The 17292-nt window shown below is 37.7% G+C and overlaps 1 protein-coding gene across 1 annotated transcript in view; it reads left to right on the top strand.

Moving 5' to 3' along the window:
* FREM2 (FRAS1 related extracellular matrix 2) overlaps positions 1–17292 on the top strand; it is a 155498-nt gene that overhangs the window by 8198 nt on the left and 130008 nt on the right. The window contains exon 2 of the mRNA XM_025874881.2: positions 2488–2577. Coding sequence (XP_025730666.1) covers positions 2488–2577 — 90 coding nt within the window. The remainder of the gene's footprint in view (positions 1–2487; positions 2578–17292) is intronic.

Here is a 17292-nt window from a genome sequence, read left to right as displayed (position 1 = left end):
TTGAATCACAGACCTGTACCTCTGAAACAAATAATACATTATATGTTAAAAAGAAAAAAAGAAGAAGATAGTAGGAAGGGAAAAATGAAGGGGGGGAAGTGGAGGGGGAGACGAACCATGAGAGACTATGGACTCTGAGAAACAGGGTTCTAGAGGGGAGGGGGTGGGGGGGATGGGTTAGCCTGGTGATGGGTATTAAGGAGGGCACATATTGAATGGAGCACTGGGTGTTATATGCAGACAATGAATCATGGAACACTACATCAAAAACTAATGATGTAATGTATGGTGATTAACATAACATAATAAAATAAAATTTAAAAAAAGAAGAAAATCCAGTTAATTGTTAGTTGTTTACTGAAAGGAAATAACATTTTTTTGCTAGTAGGTTTTGATCTTCCTAATACTAGTGTGCCTTAAGAAGTGAGTGTTTATATATAATTTATGATGTTTTTGATAGCTTTAGAGTTTCCTATAGAATAACAGCACTATGATCAAAGTCTTTACTTATTTGAGATTTTTTTAGACCTTTTTTAGTCCCTTTTTTGAACCATGAATTATTAACTGAGTTATAAAGAAAATGAAAAGGGTTTTGATTTGTTCCAACTAATCAATATTGCATGCCCTAACATGGACAGAAAATTTGACACCTGCATGTCGTAATTGCATTCATGTTCACTTTTAAAAAAAAGTTTTTAAAAAATCACTTTTGAAGTTGTAATTTATGCAGAGCTTGGGTGTACTAATGAATTTTTCCTTTTCTCATAGTAGAGCCTTTAGATTTTCTTACATAGTTAAAGAGCAAATGGGGAAGTTTGGAAAAAGCTCTTTCCACATGACCAGAGGACTTTGTCCTTAGGCTAAGGATGTGTCCTCAGGGTACAGTTCACTTCATTCCTTCCTGATGAATTAAAAGGTTGTAAGGGGTCAGAGTTGTAGGAGTAGACAGGTAAAGACCTTGCAGGGGCTTCGCTCCTTACCTCTGTTGAAACATGACACATGCGGAGGTAGCAGTCCAAGCGTGGTCCACCAGACCTCTGGGCTCTTTCGTTTTAAGAAACATTTGAGCTGTTACTGAATATTAGACCCTAAGCAAAGGACTCTGGGAAGTTAAGATGGAAAAAAAAAACAAACAATCCCAGAAGTTTTCTGCCTTCTAGGAAAGGTAGCCACACAGAAAGATACAAAACTAGGCAGAAATTGGGGAAATTACAGCAGAGTTAGAAAAAAAATGCTAAGGGGGAATAAAATGTCTTGAATTTGCTCCATCTCCTAGTACCCCTTTTACAAGAAGCTACCCTTAACTATTAAATCAATTTTCCCCTCCTCGGCTGTCGGGTTGTAAGCAAGTCACCTTTCAGAGCTGTATGAGCAAGGGAGCTTGTACGTTTCACATCTGTCAAATGGGGTCACAGAAATTCATGGAGTGTTGATGCCAGTACCTTACATCACTTGAGCTTATTCTTTCATAAAGTCATTTTCTTACATATGGTGCTTGGGGACTTGATAGCACAAACTTGGTAGACCTCTTAGAAGATGGAAAAACTCTAGAGTCCCCCTGAGACACATAAACATTACATGCCACTGTGGAAGCTACCCTTAGCTGTGATCTTGATTTTAAGTAGCCTTGGAAATAACTACTTACTGCCTGGCCCAGGTCAATAACAACGTATTGAGCGAGCTTCACAGAACAGGATGATACTTGGTTTATTATGTTGTCTGTGCTGCATAATTTAGGAGAGGAACTAGTAAAATGGGTGAATAAATTTTTGAAGTTGTATGTTAGTCAATCACTGAAAACAAACTATGCCGGTATATTTGAGAGCTAGGGCAGAAAGCAAAAGAAAGAGCCTTCCTGAGGCAGGATAACTTTTCACTATGAATAAAAGTTTCGGTTTTTATTAGATGTTTTCTATGCTAATTGCTTTCTGGGGTCATGACTGTTATTTCAGTCTTTGGGATTTAAAATGCCTTTTATTATTTTTTTCATTCGAACTCTGGAGAGCTTAAAAACAACCTGTTATATATTGCAAGAGGTAAGAAAAGTTAGCCAGAGGAGGGCAGGGAAGTTCTTTCCTCCGAGGGCCGCCCTCCAGGGAGGGAAAGAGCGTGATTTTTGGTAGTGCCAGGAAATCTTTCATGCCTCAAAATATCTCCTTTTCCACCTGTCATGAAGTCTGACATTCCGTATTTAGACAGTCACTTCTTTAGCGCATGAACATGCAAACACCACTGGGAGGGGCAACACCTTGCTATTATTATAGCCTAACTCTTGCACTCTATCTGGGTGAGGGATCAGATTTCCGTGGGACAGCTGAAATCAAGGGATTTAGAGATAGAAGAAATCAGATATAGCACTGCTTCCCTTGGAATTAGGAAACCTAAACATGGTTGCAGAGAAGTAAGAGCCAGTTGAATTTGCCATAAGTAATGAGTCACCAATCTCACCTTAGTAATGAATCATCTTGTTCTTGGGTTATTTTCTAGCTGACATTGATGACATGAAAATATGCTACGTTTTAAAAGATGGGGCCAATGCCACAAGTGATATGTTCCATTTTACAGTTGAAGATGGTGGTAAGTATTCACTCTCCTGTTAGTATAAACAGGGAGAGTGACTTTTATTGGTTGTTCTTTGATGACTTCACTACAAAGAATCTGTATCAGGTATCCTTTTCAGCTCACCTGAATTTATACTGAGTGAATTTGTCATTTGCCAATAGATAATCTTACATTCTCAATCTGACACTGTACTACTCTGCAATGAGTATAGATAAATGTTCCAGTTACATTATTTTTGTCTTAGGATTTGTAATGTGCTAAAAAGAAAGACCTATGTAAATAGGATGCCCGTGTCCAGTTGTTCCGAATACGTTCTACATGATGCTGCCTGCTTGAGGTGGCAAGAGGATGTTGGAATCCAGCCCAGCTCCACTCCCAAGCCATGTGCCTACCCACATGGTGTCTGTCAAAAGGGGGGGGGGTCCCTTTTGCTAATTTGTACTTGGGTGCTGTGTGGACTAATGCTGATGAATAATTGCATTCGCCTGGAAATGAGTGCCAAGCAAATGTGTGTTTTATCTTACCAATTTCAGTATGTCTAATGATTTTCTTAGTTTGGGGGATTTTGTGACTTAGTCTAGCTAAAATTCTCCTCAGTGGGGGTGCCTGGGTGGCTTAGTCCATTAAGCGGCTGTCTTTGGCTCAGGTCATGATCTCAGGGTCCTGGGATCAAGCCCCACATCAGGCTCCTTTCTCAGTGAGGAGCCTGCTCTCCCCTGCCTGCTTGTGCTTGCTTTCTCCCTCTCTCTTTCTCTCTGTCAAATAAATAAATAAAATCTTTAAAAAATAATGATAAAATAAAATTTTCCTCAGTGAAGTCTGAAGAATACTGCGCTCTGAGTCTCCCAAGCAGTGTTATTGTCACTGTCCCCCAAAGCCCTGAGTGCTGCTCACTCTCTGTTCAGCTCTCTTCCTAATCCTGTAGGCAGAGAGAAAACCTGGCCACTTCTAGATTCATCATAAAGATGTCTCTGTTCTCTCGTGCTCTCAGGAGAAGCAAAAGAATCTCAGGAAGTACATGTGTCGTGTGAACAGGACACAGGAAGTGGGGGCGTATGGGGATAAGAGATGAAGGAAGGAGAAAAGAAATGATTCAGATCCAGTCATCTGTTTTCTTATGATGCTTTTTTTAAAAAGTACACTATTATGTCATCTATCTCAAAAGGATGACATGCTTACCCTCCATATTTTGTGAAGCATTAAATAGCACTTGTTTAAAATATCATCGGACGTAATGTGATCACAGCTCTGAAAAATGGCATCTGCTGGGTGCGTGCGGGAGAGGCAAAAAAGGATGTTAACTTCAGTTCAACTATTTGATTTTCCCTAAAGGCCGGACATTTAATAAATTTGATGCCTTTATTTTTATAGTAACCAAATCATAGTTCAATATTTTATGTATTGATAAAAGGAATCTTCGTATAAAACCAATTTCTAAGAAGGAAGCCAATTTCTAAAGAATGATGTGCTTATTGAATCTTGATGCTCAAATGGGAAAGTCTACTGTCAGTAAACTTTAGAGTGGAACTCTGAAATAATTCAAATCTGTGTAGTAGATCTAAATTTGTAGACTAAATTATTGGCTCGAGGCACCAGGTTTGTCACTTAGAATGACTGAATATACCCCAGTAGCAAAAAAGTATGATTTTTTTTTAATATTACCCAAAAAAGCTTGAAATCAAAGAGTTACAATTCTAAGATATTATAGCTTTTACTTTTTTAATATTTTGCTTTTTCCCCTCAGTTACTACATTTTTAATCCGACACAGCACCACTCTGTTATTCCGCCCATTTCTTTCCTTAGCTGGAGAGACTGGTAGCATGTGCTTTAAAATTGTGATTTATACTTCAACTTTAGAAAACATTATGCTGTATCGTGTTTCAAAATATTAAGTGAGCGATGGCTAGTTGAAGAAACTGGGTTTATTTTTGGATTTGCTGAAAATATGGCTGAGCGTCTAGGGGTTGTGTTTATGGAAATAGGAAATACATCATCTTCAGGAGCTTTTTTAGAGCTGGAGTTGTGAAACTTCATTCCCCACGTGAAAGGGAAACATTCCAGAGATACTGTTCTTGAACTTTCTTCTAGCCACCGACATGGCATTACTTATGGGGCTCAGGCAGATTCTGGCCAACTATCTATGGAACAGAATCTATCTTAATTCACCTGATATTAGAAAACTTCCCTCTGGCAGAATAAACTCAAGAAACCTGCAAGATTAAAAAATAAAAATTCATGTATGTATTTCAAAATTGTTTTTTAGGATTTTTGCACTGTCTTGTAAAATACTCTAACATTTGAATGAGAAATGCAATACTATTTGAAGAGTATCTTGAATGAAATTTTGTCTCTTGGAAGTATGAGGTATTTTGCCACACAGAAATAAAAAAATATTGGCAATATTTGTGGTAAGAGAAAAAATAAAGCTATCTTTCCTTTCTATAAAAATATTAAACTAAGAGTTTTGATTTTTTGATCCAATTATATATATCTCTTTCATACAGTCAATAATTTTTTTTAAAGATTTTATTTATTCATCTGAGACATAGAGATAGAAAGAGAGAGAGGAGAGAGCCTGAGCAGGGAGAGAGGCAGAGGGAGAATGAGAAGCAGGCTCCTCAGGGGGGTGGGGGATGGGTCAGCCTGGTGATGGGTATTGAGGAGGGCACGTTCTGCGTGGAGCACTGGGCGTTATGGGCAAACAAGGAATCATGGAACACTGCATCAAGAACTAATGAGGTAATGTATGGTGATTAACATAACAGTAAAAAATAAAAATTAAAAAAAAGAAGCAGGCTCCTCGCTGAGCCAGGAGCCCGATGCGGGGCTCGATCTAATGACCCTGGGATCATGAGCCGAAGGCAGACGCTCAACCATCTGAGCCACCCAGGCACCCCCAGTCAATAATTTGTTTTTAAAGATTTTATTTATTTATTTGACAGAGACACAGCGAGAGAGGGGACACAAGAAGGGGAAGGGGGAGAGGGAGAAGCAGGCTTCCTACTGAACAGGGAGCCGATACGGGGCTTGATCCCAGGACCCTGGGATCATGACCTGAGCTGAAAGCAGATGCTTAAGGACTGAGCCACCCAGGCGCCCCAATAATTTTTTTAAAATACACCCAAAAAAATCTTTTTGTAGAGATTATAATATGAACCTTTATTTTCAAAATCTTCACGTTTAATGCTGTAAATTTTATGTAACAGAATACATGTTTGTGAAGACACATATATGATATGTTTTGACACTTCTCAAAGATAAGTATGTCTTAGGAATTATGGAAAGTGCTTGAATCCTATGAACAAACATTATTCATGTTTTTTAGTTGGAGGGATCCAGGTCTCAGAAAAGCCAGGTGACTTCTCCAAATACATCCAGACCTCTGTCAAGGGTAACTTACTCTTCCCGTATAGGTGATGACAGACTTCTGGACCAGTGGGTTTGGCTACCAAAGTCAGCCATAGTGATTTATTATCATCTCTTTTATACAAAGATAGTAAGCATATCCATAAACCATCTCCATGAAATACATGAAATGCTTCCAGTATTTCACATCTGGGAAGCCAGTTACAGCACCATGGCCTAAAATTAAGAATTGTCTACTCCAATTCTCTTTCCAATCCATTAAATTCACCTTCTTCAAGTCCTCAAGAGTGCTTTTAGAGGGGCACCTGAGTGGCTTAGTCAGTTAAGCATCTGCCTTCGGCTCAGGTCATGATCCCAGGGTCCTGGGGATTGAGCCCCACATCAGGCTCCCTGCTCAGTGGAGAGCCTGCTGCTCCCTCTGCTTGTGTGCTTGTGCTCTCTCTCTCTCTCTGTCAAATGTATAGATGAAATCTTAAAAAAAAAAAAAACAGTGCTTTTAGGACAGTGACTAAGGAAATTACTGGAGCAAGCATAATCCTTGAATAACCTAAAAAAGTAAATATAACTTTTACTTTCAAGAGTCAAGAAGAGATTTAGGAAAGCAAAGAGCTGAAAACCCTTGTTTCAGATTTGATTATATTATCATAAGAAACTAGCTAGCCACAGAAATCTTGTTATGATGTCGTGATGGATTTGGACCACCCATCACTAACGGGATGGTGCTTAGGACAGGTTACCACTTTTTAGCTTGGGGCTGTTACCAAATGGCAGGACTGAAGAAGAATAGGCAATGTCAGGATTTTACTTCAGGGAGTGCTACTGTGTTTGGATTTAATAAGTGTTGGTTGATATAACACATGTACACACACACACGGAGAGAGATTCTTATATTTTGGGATTCTTTCAATTAGATCTTAAACCTTATATAAGATTTATGATTACTTATGCAGTTTTGCCTTCATAGCATTCCTATCAGCTGAGTAAAAACAAACAAAAACATTACTGTTCCTTTTTGGCAGATGAGGAAACAGTCACAGAAATAGGTAATTGACCTTCCTCAGATTTCGTAACCAGGCAACAAGAGGCCAATCTGAATCCCAGGGTTCTTTCTGCAAGCAGTAACTTCCATACTTATTCAGGATAGGCAAAACAGGTAGTTAACTCGATGTTTTCTGGGTTCTCCTGACCAAGGTTTTAAAAATATTTAATGGTGAGAATGAAATCGAAGAGGATTTTTCCATAGGCAAAAAGTTATGTCTCTTATATAGTGTGAATTTTTATTTTAGAATTCTTTAAAGGCCACCGTGTACTCAAATTTATAGGATTCTTTTCTGATATCATACTGTAATTCTTTTTAAAAAATACACGTGGAAAAATATTTAGTCTTTCTAAAGTTCGAATAAACACAAATCGAATCAACTTCACAGTACCATTTTTTGTTTTATCAATTAAATTACAAAGAAACTTAAAAAAAAACACACTTACTGTATGAGTCCTGATGACATAGGTATACTTCCATAATGTGTGTGAAGTTGTAAAGTGAGAAAAGGCTTTGGAAAAATCTGTGAATAAGTAGTTGGAGTCCTGCAAGATGTAATAATCCACTTAGGATATGGCTCAATGGAAGCAAACACTTACAGCCATGTTCATGTCACCATGTATTCAAAGAGCAATCTGGAAATTATTCTCAATGCCCAATAAACGTAGAAAACGCTTTTTAGTAATGGCGGTTCTTAAAATGTTATGCAGTTCTCAAAATTTTAAATTACAGAGTCTGTCATAGTGTAATTCTTAAAATGAGCATTTAGCAATGAAATATAATTTTTGGAATACTGGTAAAGAACATGAAAATAGTATATCAAAAGGCCGTCCATCTTGGTACTCTGGGGCCAGCGATCTACTATATGGTTACAATTTATAAGTTATGATTTACAAGGTCAAACCCTAAGTTGGGAAATGTGTTCTCGTTATCCTTGGCTTCACCTAAAGAGCCATGTAGCCATCGCCTGCGGATTCAGCAGAACCGTCTTCCATTTCTTTTTGTTTCACCCTTCCTATCTTCCTGAGGGGAACTCAATATAAAAATACTACAGACCTGGAAAAAACATCCCCATTTGATAATTGCCTCTTTGAAGTCCAATTCCAGATCTAGTGCTCCACAATTTTAGCAGAAGACAGAAGCGTGCATTCTTTTATCCTGCTCCTAATTGAACATATTCTCTGATTTTGTCTCAGCCTTTAAAGCCCTGTAATTTTCCTATAAAGTATTCTAACAGGAAAGTGCTTCTGTCCCTTTTTAGTCTTCTTTCCAAGGAAATTTTCTAGCTCTCTCTTGTGATTCGAAAGCTGGTCTCACACCACTGTTCCCATTGTGTCCGGCCCTCAACCCTGATGAACTTCATCACTCTTCGTCACCTGACTCAAGTGGCATTTCCTCTCCAGAGCTGCTCCTGACATCGTGATGATAAAGTTAGCCACGCCCCTCTTTGTGCATCTGTCCCTACCCTTATTCTACAAGAATGTTGTATTCTGGTTATTTGCTAATGTGAAGACCTCTATTAGTAGAGAAGGAACTCCTTCAAATCAAAAAAAGTGTCGTTAATCTTTGTACCACAGCGCCTCCCCGGGGTTGAAAACAGGGTAAATATTTAACAAATATTAAAATGAATGGATAGATAAATGGGAAAAAGATGCTCCCTTTTTATATAAGGATCAATTACATCATATTCCAAGAAAAGCTTTTTGAAACAATTGCCAGTGGACCTCGACATTCCTTTAGAACATTCTCTTATCCTAGCATTAATTTAAATCCCTGTGGCATCAAGAAAAATTTTTAGTAAAGCTTTCACATTTTTAAACACATGAAACCAACTGCTGTGAAAATTCCTTTAAAACTTTCAGTGAAATACACTGAAGACCGAAGAGATTCTCAGATTCCCAGTAACCACCAGTTTGGAGCTCACGTTATCTTTAAAGAATTCTTTCCAGGAAAAAAAAGAAAAGTTGTCAGTATCTTATATCAACAATTGTACATCTTTAAAATTTAATGGGTAATCGATATTTTCTATCAATCAGTGTAATTTTAAAGTCAGCACCACTACCTTAAGTATTTTTAATTACCCCTATTTTGTGCCTCATGTGATAAGAGACGGAATGCCAGGTAGAGAAGTAGAAAGCTCTTACTAGAAGAAAGTATCCTCAGTCCCCGTTAAAATGTCATTCTATAAATTTTTATTAGATTCTTGTTTATGTGTTTAAGTTTCAAGCCCTCAGCATCAGATCCAAGACCTTTTTTTTGATGGGCATAGGAAAGAGGAGATGTGATCATCCATCTGGCTCGATACACTGAGTAGGAGGAGCCCTACTTTTTTCTCCATTGTGAAAATTGGTTTGCTGCTTCCTCATTTGACCTCCCGTGTGACTTGGGCTCACGGCGGGAGAGAGTGCCGTCTCCTGGTTTGGCATTAAAACTGAGGCGTCAGATATGATATCTGTGTTGGCCATTGTAACGTATCTGGTCCAAAGCCAGTCATTTGTTGCCTCTGTCTTTGATTATGTCTTTTGGTGCCCAGTTTTTCTTTTGCCAAGATCCTTAATCCATATGCTATTGAAAGATATAAATAGCATCTTGACATAATAGGAGAAGCTGCCCAGTCAGTTCTTTATATGAAATGTCAGTTAAGGACAAGGCTTTCAGATTTTTATTCCATATTTGATGACTGACTACTGAGACGCAAGCAGACGGGAAGCTCTTCGCTCTAGTTAGAAGGAGCACAGATTTTTGCATGAAAGTGACCAGTAACTCAGGGTTTAAGGCAAAGTCATTATTGACAATTAGCTGGAATTGAGAGCAAAGCCTGGAAAAATAGAAATAAGTGCAGTAAGTCGGAAAACGAGGTTTGAGGACAAGCATTAAAAACTATACAGACATATACAGCTTAGAGAAAAAAGCAAGCATTCTTGGCAATAAAATTAATTGCTAGTGACATGAGAACCAAAGGAAAGATACCAGTGCCTTCGGGAATTATAATAAGATGGTGAAGTCATGTCAGGCACTGAGACAAATATTTCTAATCTGCGAGAAAGCCTAAGATCTACTAGACTACAGGTCCTGGGAAGGGCTGTTGGTTACTATGGCTAAACATTTGTAAGCCTTTCTCTTTTTCAACGAGCAGTTTAGAATGGTTCAAATCATCCAGGTCTTTCCATAGCAGAGCCCTGCTTTTAGCAGGTACCTGTACTGTGTGTCCATGAGAGAAGATAACGCCTTTTAAATAGAAAAGTATAAAGTAAATGTTATCAGTTACTATTCTTTAGGTTCATTCCAAAATTACATTTATTGGCTTTAATTTAGAGGGAAATTTTCTTAAATGGCTAAATCTTCTGGTAAATATGAATCCTTACTAATCACGTTTCTAGAGGCTTAGCATGATTCTGTTTTTACTCGGAAAAGCAATGATAGTCGCCTTTTAAAACTAAATAAATCTTTTATAGGTGATTAAAATACCATAATCTCAAATCAAATATTTATATGTGGTGTATATTACATAACTCTGATATTCCCATCCTTTCTCTTTAAGTTTGCTCTGGATGGCTGAGAGAAATAGAAGGTGGTATTCAGTGGTCTAGTACATAGTCGTAATTGGTATGATTCTATATTTGCTAAAACTTACGCCAATCCAAAGAGAATCAGAATATAATGTAGGAGGAGGGTCAGAGTTTCTCTGGCAAAACGTATTTGCTATAAAGAGGTTCTCTATTCATTTATTTATGGAAATTATGCAACAAGCATTTTGGGAGCACCCACTATATTTCAGGCATCTACTGGATTCTGGGAAAACAATGATGACCATAACAGTTGTGATCTTTGATCTGAGGTTCTGATAGGCTCAGATGATAAAATAGTAGACAAATAAAACACTTATACAATGTTTGAAGTATTAGGGAGGTTATCATTAAATCCGAGAAAGAGATGCAGCTGTCAGGCATAGCTTCTGAAGGCTGATATTTGAGCTTAGACTTAGGATGAGATGAAGCTGCCACAGGAAGAAGGGATAGAGAAATGTTCCAAGCTGGGGAGAAGGCACGTGCAAAAGGCACTGAGTTCTGTGTGTTCAAGTGACTGGAAGAGCATCAACTCTGCTTAACAAAGCAGAGTGCCACACAAGGTGATGCTGGAGAGCTAGACTGGAGCCCGACGGCGGAGAACCTTATAACCCAGCACAGTGATTTAGAATTTGTTCTAAGGCAAAGCGAACCCCCTCCCCCAATCATATTAAAGCAAAGGAGTGACATGGTCTAATTTATGTCTTGAGAAGATGACTCTTACAGCCGTAGAGGATTCAGGGGAAGCGACAAGGGGGAAACAGAGAGGCTAATAGGAGGCTGGTGCCGCAAGACAGATGTGATATGGAAAGAAGATGACATTTTTGGGTCTCAATCTATAGGACTTATTGACAGATTGGATTATGGGGGAAAAGGGGAACATAAGCATAATTCTGGGTTTCTTGGCCAGAAGAGAGTGGTGGTGCTATTTATTGAGATGGAAGAGACTTGTGGGGGGGGCGCATAGAAAAAGTTTCAGGGAGGAAATGAAGGGGTCATTTTGAACATATTAATTAATGAGATGCCTTACTTTGAAATATGTATACAGGAAGGCCAGCCTATTGACCCTGCTTATCTTCCCGTCCATCAGAGGAGTTAGGAGCGCAGCCAAATATTGCTTCTGTCCTTTGCAGTAACGGCGACATGACCCTGAGTTCAGTCACTGAGTCTTTCTTAGCCTCAGTTTCATTTGCCAAGTGGGCCAATAGTCGTCCTCTAGCTAATAAGGTTTTTTTTGAAGGTTAAGTAAGATAATTCATGGAAGTGGGATCATTCATGCAGCACACTTCCTGCCTCTGAGGAATGACTGTGCAGGTAGCTGATGTGCTTTTGAGGTTACCTCTGGGACGCTCTCCAGGGCTTTTCTTCCTATTTTTCTTTCATTTCTTGCTTATTTCCCCCCTCTCTCTTTTCTCCTTCTCTCCTTTGCTTTCTTCTTCCTCTCTCTTATCTTTCCCACAACAGCTGTTTGGAAAATTTGACTTTGTTTTTGGTGGAGAGATGGGATAAGACAGGGCTGCAAGTGGAGAAATGGGGAGTGCTTCTGCAATGCTCAGTTTAAAGGCTAAGAATGCTTCCAAAGTCATTTTGCCATTAGCAAGGAGCTACACAAAAATTTTCATTAAGCTAATAATAAAGAGTTTTCCCTGGGGTCAAATAACGGAAATACAAAATACTATCTCTCTTGAGTTCAGTTTATATGTTTTATTTCTTTCTAATAACTAGAAGTGTAAATTTTATAGACTTGTAAGTTATATAGAGTAACCAGCTTTGATTTAAAAAAAAAAATAGCACTCAAACATCTGGGTTTTAGCAAATGGGAGGCTCTGATGATAGTTTCGACTGCGAATCTAATACACTGAGCCATAACTAACTAAAGACACTGATAAAATAAAACAAGTATTAAAGCCATGTGTCTTTCTGTAATTATCCAGTGAGGTCCAAAGGGACAAATGTCACACCTAATCCTGATTGCAAGTAAGGAAAAAATAAAATTTAGCGAGGCTTAATTTCTTGAAAAAGTGGTAAGTGAGTGAGCAACGCACACAAATAAATACAAGTGTCTTTGTTCTTGCTTCACAAATGTAGATTGCTATCTTAATGTGCATTTTCCTAAGAGCAAAGATATGTAAATGAGAAAAAAATAATTTTCTCTAATATTCTGTTTTAGAACAGTTAGTGCAAACTTAATGAAATTATCAATTTATGAATCTCGTTCTGCTGGTAAGAACCAAAAAGTCAATTGCCAAGTAGCTGTATAGAAGTAATTTCTCACTGCAGGAATAAATGCCATGTAAAGGAAACAATGTAGCTTCAGAAGTTTACATTTAGAATTCTTCCAGTGCTGTTGTGGTAGAAGTTTCCAAAATGAATTATTCAGTCCTGGCTAGGAACCATTTAACATAAGATTTACTTTTTGCAAAGGGCATCAGTATCATTGGTACCAAGAAATTAAAAGAAAAAGATGAAGGGAAAATAATTATAGCGCTGTGTTTGGTTTTCAATTTAGCACTATTTTTTTATTCTTCATGTAAATTTTGAACTAAGCTGGGAAAATAACTCCCTCAGTAGTAGCTTTTGATGAAGGAAGCCAAGACACAATTCTCTCTCTTTTTGTTTCAAGAGAGCTCTCACTACATTCTTCCAAGCTGAGACAGCAGAAGTACTTGCTCTCCATTTTTTTTTTCCTGCTGGTTAGCTCAGCTCAGAAAGGTTTAATTATTTCATCTTGGTAATGCTCCCCCCAGCTACGTTTAACTCCACTTATATGACTGTTAGAGGCGTGAGTTGAGAACACAGAAAACAGTGTTCTCAAGCTTAGCTCAAGAGAGCCACTTCAGAAATTGAAAATCAAGTGGTAAAACTGGTCAGTAGACTTCAGAAATGCAGGAGACAGAAAAGAAACATTCTGTGTTCCCATAATTCTTCTCTTACTTCATTTTATGTAGAAATAGCCCCAAATAAAGGGCACTGCATCCTTGCTATACAATTAAGAAAGGTAGGGTACATATAACCATTTCAGAAATTATTATTAACCTTTAACAAAAAATTACCCTTGCTACCTAAAGCTCAAGAGTCATTTTGTTCCACCATGCATGTCCATCCGGTTACTAAATCCAGTTAATTTTACCGGCTTCCTGAATTCCTGTTGAATCAGATTCCTTCATTAACTCAATCCCTGTTGATCCGTTAGAACCACGTTGAGGTTTGTCTTAAATGACTGAATAGATAAAAACTGCTTAAATATAAGGACCAGCACAGAGTAAGTGCCAAATAAATGTTAGCCATTTCCCCCACTATAATATAATACCGTATCTTTGAGAGCCAGGATTCTTATCTTTGCTTTTCATTGATGTATCCTCAGTGCTTGGCACACATAGATGCTCAAGAACTAATTATCGAGTGAATGAATACATGTTTCCTAATGTGATTTTCCTAATGGATTTCTTTGTCTCTCACGACTTTCCCTTCTGATCCAGGTATACCATTTCTATAGTTACCTAAAAATACAAATGTGATTTTTAAATTGTCTTAAAAAAACAAAACAAAACAAAAACAAAAAATTTCTGTCTTCCCCTCTGCTGCCACAGTTGACTTTCTAGCATGCAAATCTGATGCCATCTTTATTTTCCAACTTGCAAATTGTGTCTTGTTAAGCACCAGATAAAAGTCAGACCCTTGTTGATGTACACACTGGCCACTACGGATCTATCCGGCCGCGGCGCCTACACGGGGTTTCCTCACGTGCTGGGCTAGTTCACGTGTCCTGCCTTTTCTCTTTCTTCCTGAATATCCTTCCTCCTGCCTCCGCAAGAGACTCAGTCTGGATAGCAGTTTCTCCCTGACTACTTCTACTCTTGTACTTAGGGTCAGACATCACCTTCTCTGTGTTTTATTATTATTATTATTATTATTATTATTATGTTATGTTAATCACCACACATTACATCATCAGTTTTTGATGTAGTGTTCCATGATTCATTGTTTGCGTATAACACCCAGTGCTCCATGCAGTACATGCCCTCCTTAATACCCATCACCACGCTAACCCATCCCCCCACCCCCCTCCCCTCTAGAACCCTCAGTTTTTCAGAGTCCATCATCTCTCATGGTTCATCTCCCCCTCCGATTTCCCCCCCTTCATGCTTCCCCTCTTGCTATCTTCTTCTTTTTTTTTAACATATAATGTATTATTTGTTTCAGAGGTACAGGTCTGTGATTCAACGAAGTCTTGCACAATTCACAGCGCTCACCATAGCACATACCCTCCCCAGTGTCTATCACCCAGCCACCCCATCCCTCCCACCCCCACCACTCCCAGCAACCCTCAGTTTGTTTCCTGAGATTAAGAATTCCTCATATCAGTGAGGTCATATGATACATGTCTTTCTCTGATTGACTTACTTCGCTCAGCATAACACCCTCCAGTTCCATCCACGTCGTTGCAAATGGCAAGATCTCATTCCTTTTGATGGCTGCATAATATATAGACCACATCATAACTGCTCATATTTGTATTCAGGGATGATATTCAGAATGTTTATGTATAGACCCACATATTATCTACATAGTAATTTAAGTCATGCCAATTGATTGATATATATATAAAGTTATATATACACATATATACACATAAATACATATACAGTATATGTACAATACATATGAATGTGTACATATATATATATACAGTATATATAAAATTGTTTACCAAGTGATAGACATGGCAGCATAAATAATATGCTGTATAAGATTGTTAATATACTGTGTAGTATAAAATATTATATATGTATAAAAGTGCTTACAAGTGTATTATTATAGTACAGATTACTCACCAAATCACTAATAATTTAAGTGTATTTTATTTTGATGTCATCTTTTATTTAAAGCAGCTTCCACAAACTAAAAAATGCCCTTCCTGGACCATGATTTGACATGAGATCAAACTTTTCTGAGGACTTAGCCTCAGAAAACTGGTTCTTGCCAAAGGGCTGGTAACTCCAATTGGTAGAAAATTGCTCTTAACATCAGTGATACTGTTCATGGTATTAAATTCTACTCCCAGATTTTTTTGAATTAATCAGTGACATCCAAATTATTTCTAAGACTAAAAAATACAGGACACTTTTATATATTCAATATCACTATTTATAGACAAAGTTACAGAAATTATTCGCTAGAGTGCAAGGTTAGTGGAACTTAATATTTTAGGACCAGTGAGAGGCAGTGTAATATGTTGGTTAACAATATGAGCTCTTTGAGGCTTTGGGGGTTTGAATCTTGATCCTGCAAAGTTTTAAATCTTTCTGTCTATCTATTTATCAGTTCAGATGGCATTCTCCATCTTAGAAATTGGTATATCAGCTCAGAACGTACCACTTTGTGCTGCACTCGTTTATATACAAGCTTCTCCCCTGCAGGAGCTGCTTCGTATAGATCTCCTTGTCCAGTGCTTAGTCTCCACATGGTACTTAGTAGGAGGCCAATAAATATTTGCAGAGTGAAGCCATGAATAAATGCTAAACATAAATAACTGGTTTCTACTTTCTCTTAAAGTTGTATGTGGAATTATTTCAGGAGTGAGAAGAGGAATCTAAAGAAAAATAGAATAGTCTTATCAGTTTAAAAAATGTAAAATAAATGGAAGCTGGTGTTTATTTTTAAATATCTGGCAGACAGACATAGGTGTATACAAACATATGTTTTTCCAATATTCTTTGCATAGATTTTATGGTGACATCAAACTCTGTCTTTCTTATTATAATATGGAGTTTCTTTTCCTGTGGATATGTTTCTAGGTGAGAGATCTAGCTTTTAGACATTTCAGCATTTGTAGATGCTGGAATTTCTTCGACTTACTTATTATAATAAGCGAGCTGGATCTTATGATTTATGTTAAGACACCATTGAGAATGGAATGAGTTTATACCCTACCTTCATAGACTCACTCCAATCCCCTTTCTGCTACATGACTTTAACAAACTGAGATAACAACCAGCCCTTTCCCCGCCCATCCCCCTGTCCAAGCCCACCTCAAGTCTATATGTGGTAAAAGTCACCATTCATAAAAAAAGCGCCGGGCCAATTCAATGACATCCGATATCTATTTCATTTAATTTGGGAGAAAAATAACACTAAGAGATGAAATGGATTATCAAAGCATTTTATATTGGAGATTTTTCTAAATAAATGATGTTCCTAAATGATGTGAAAATGCCAGAAATAAGTCATTTTTAAAGATATCCATCTTTGAGTCTCTATTTTTACCTGCTTAACTAAATATTCACTGTACAAATGTATGTGATGAATGTGGTGAAGACCATCTGTTACAGCCTTCAGAATTATAGATACCATATAGCATTTGATTTTGAGATTTCAGAGAAAGGATTGTCTTTTAAAGAGAAAATTCCCAGGGTGCCTGGGTGACTCAGTCCGTTAAGTGTCCAACTCTTGATTTTGGCTGTGAGATCAAGCCCTGCTTTGGGCTATGCACTGGGCATGGAGCCTGCCTAAGATTTTCTCTCTCTCTCTCTCTCTCTTCCTCTGCCCCTTACCCCTATTCTCTCTCTCTCTAAAAAAAAAAAAAAAAAAAGAAAAAAAAAGAAAATTCCCAAAGTTTTAATGTGTTGATCAAATCACCATTTTATTATATTCATATGCAGATAGTTTTAAAAAGTCTTACCACTTACTAAAACATTAAAAATCACTTTAGAGTTTTTAAAGCAGTTTTTTCTATAAAAAACTGAAGTGAACTGAAT

Source organism: Callorhinus ursinus, unplaced genomic scaffold (genome assembly GCF_003265705.2).
Source record: "Callorhinus ursinus isolate GAN/ISIS: 27379988/994484 unplaced genomic scaffold, GSC_fseal_2.0 scaffold7, whole genome shotgun sequence".
NCBI lineage: Eukaryota > Metazoa > Chordata > Mammalia > Carnivora > Otariidae > Callorhinus > Callorhinus ursinus.
The sequence above is the reverse complement of the archived record's forward strand: the minus strand, read 5'-3'. Positions and strand labels throughout refer to the sequence as shown.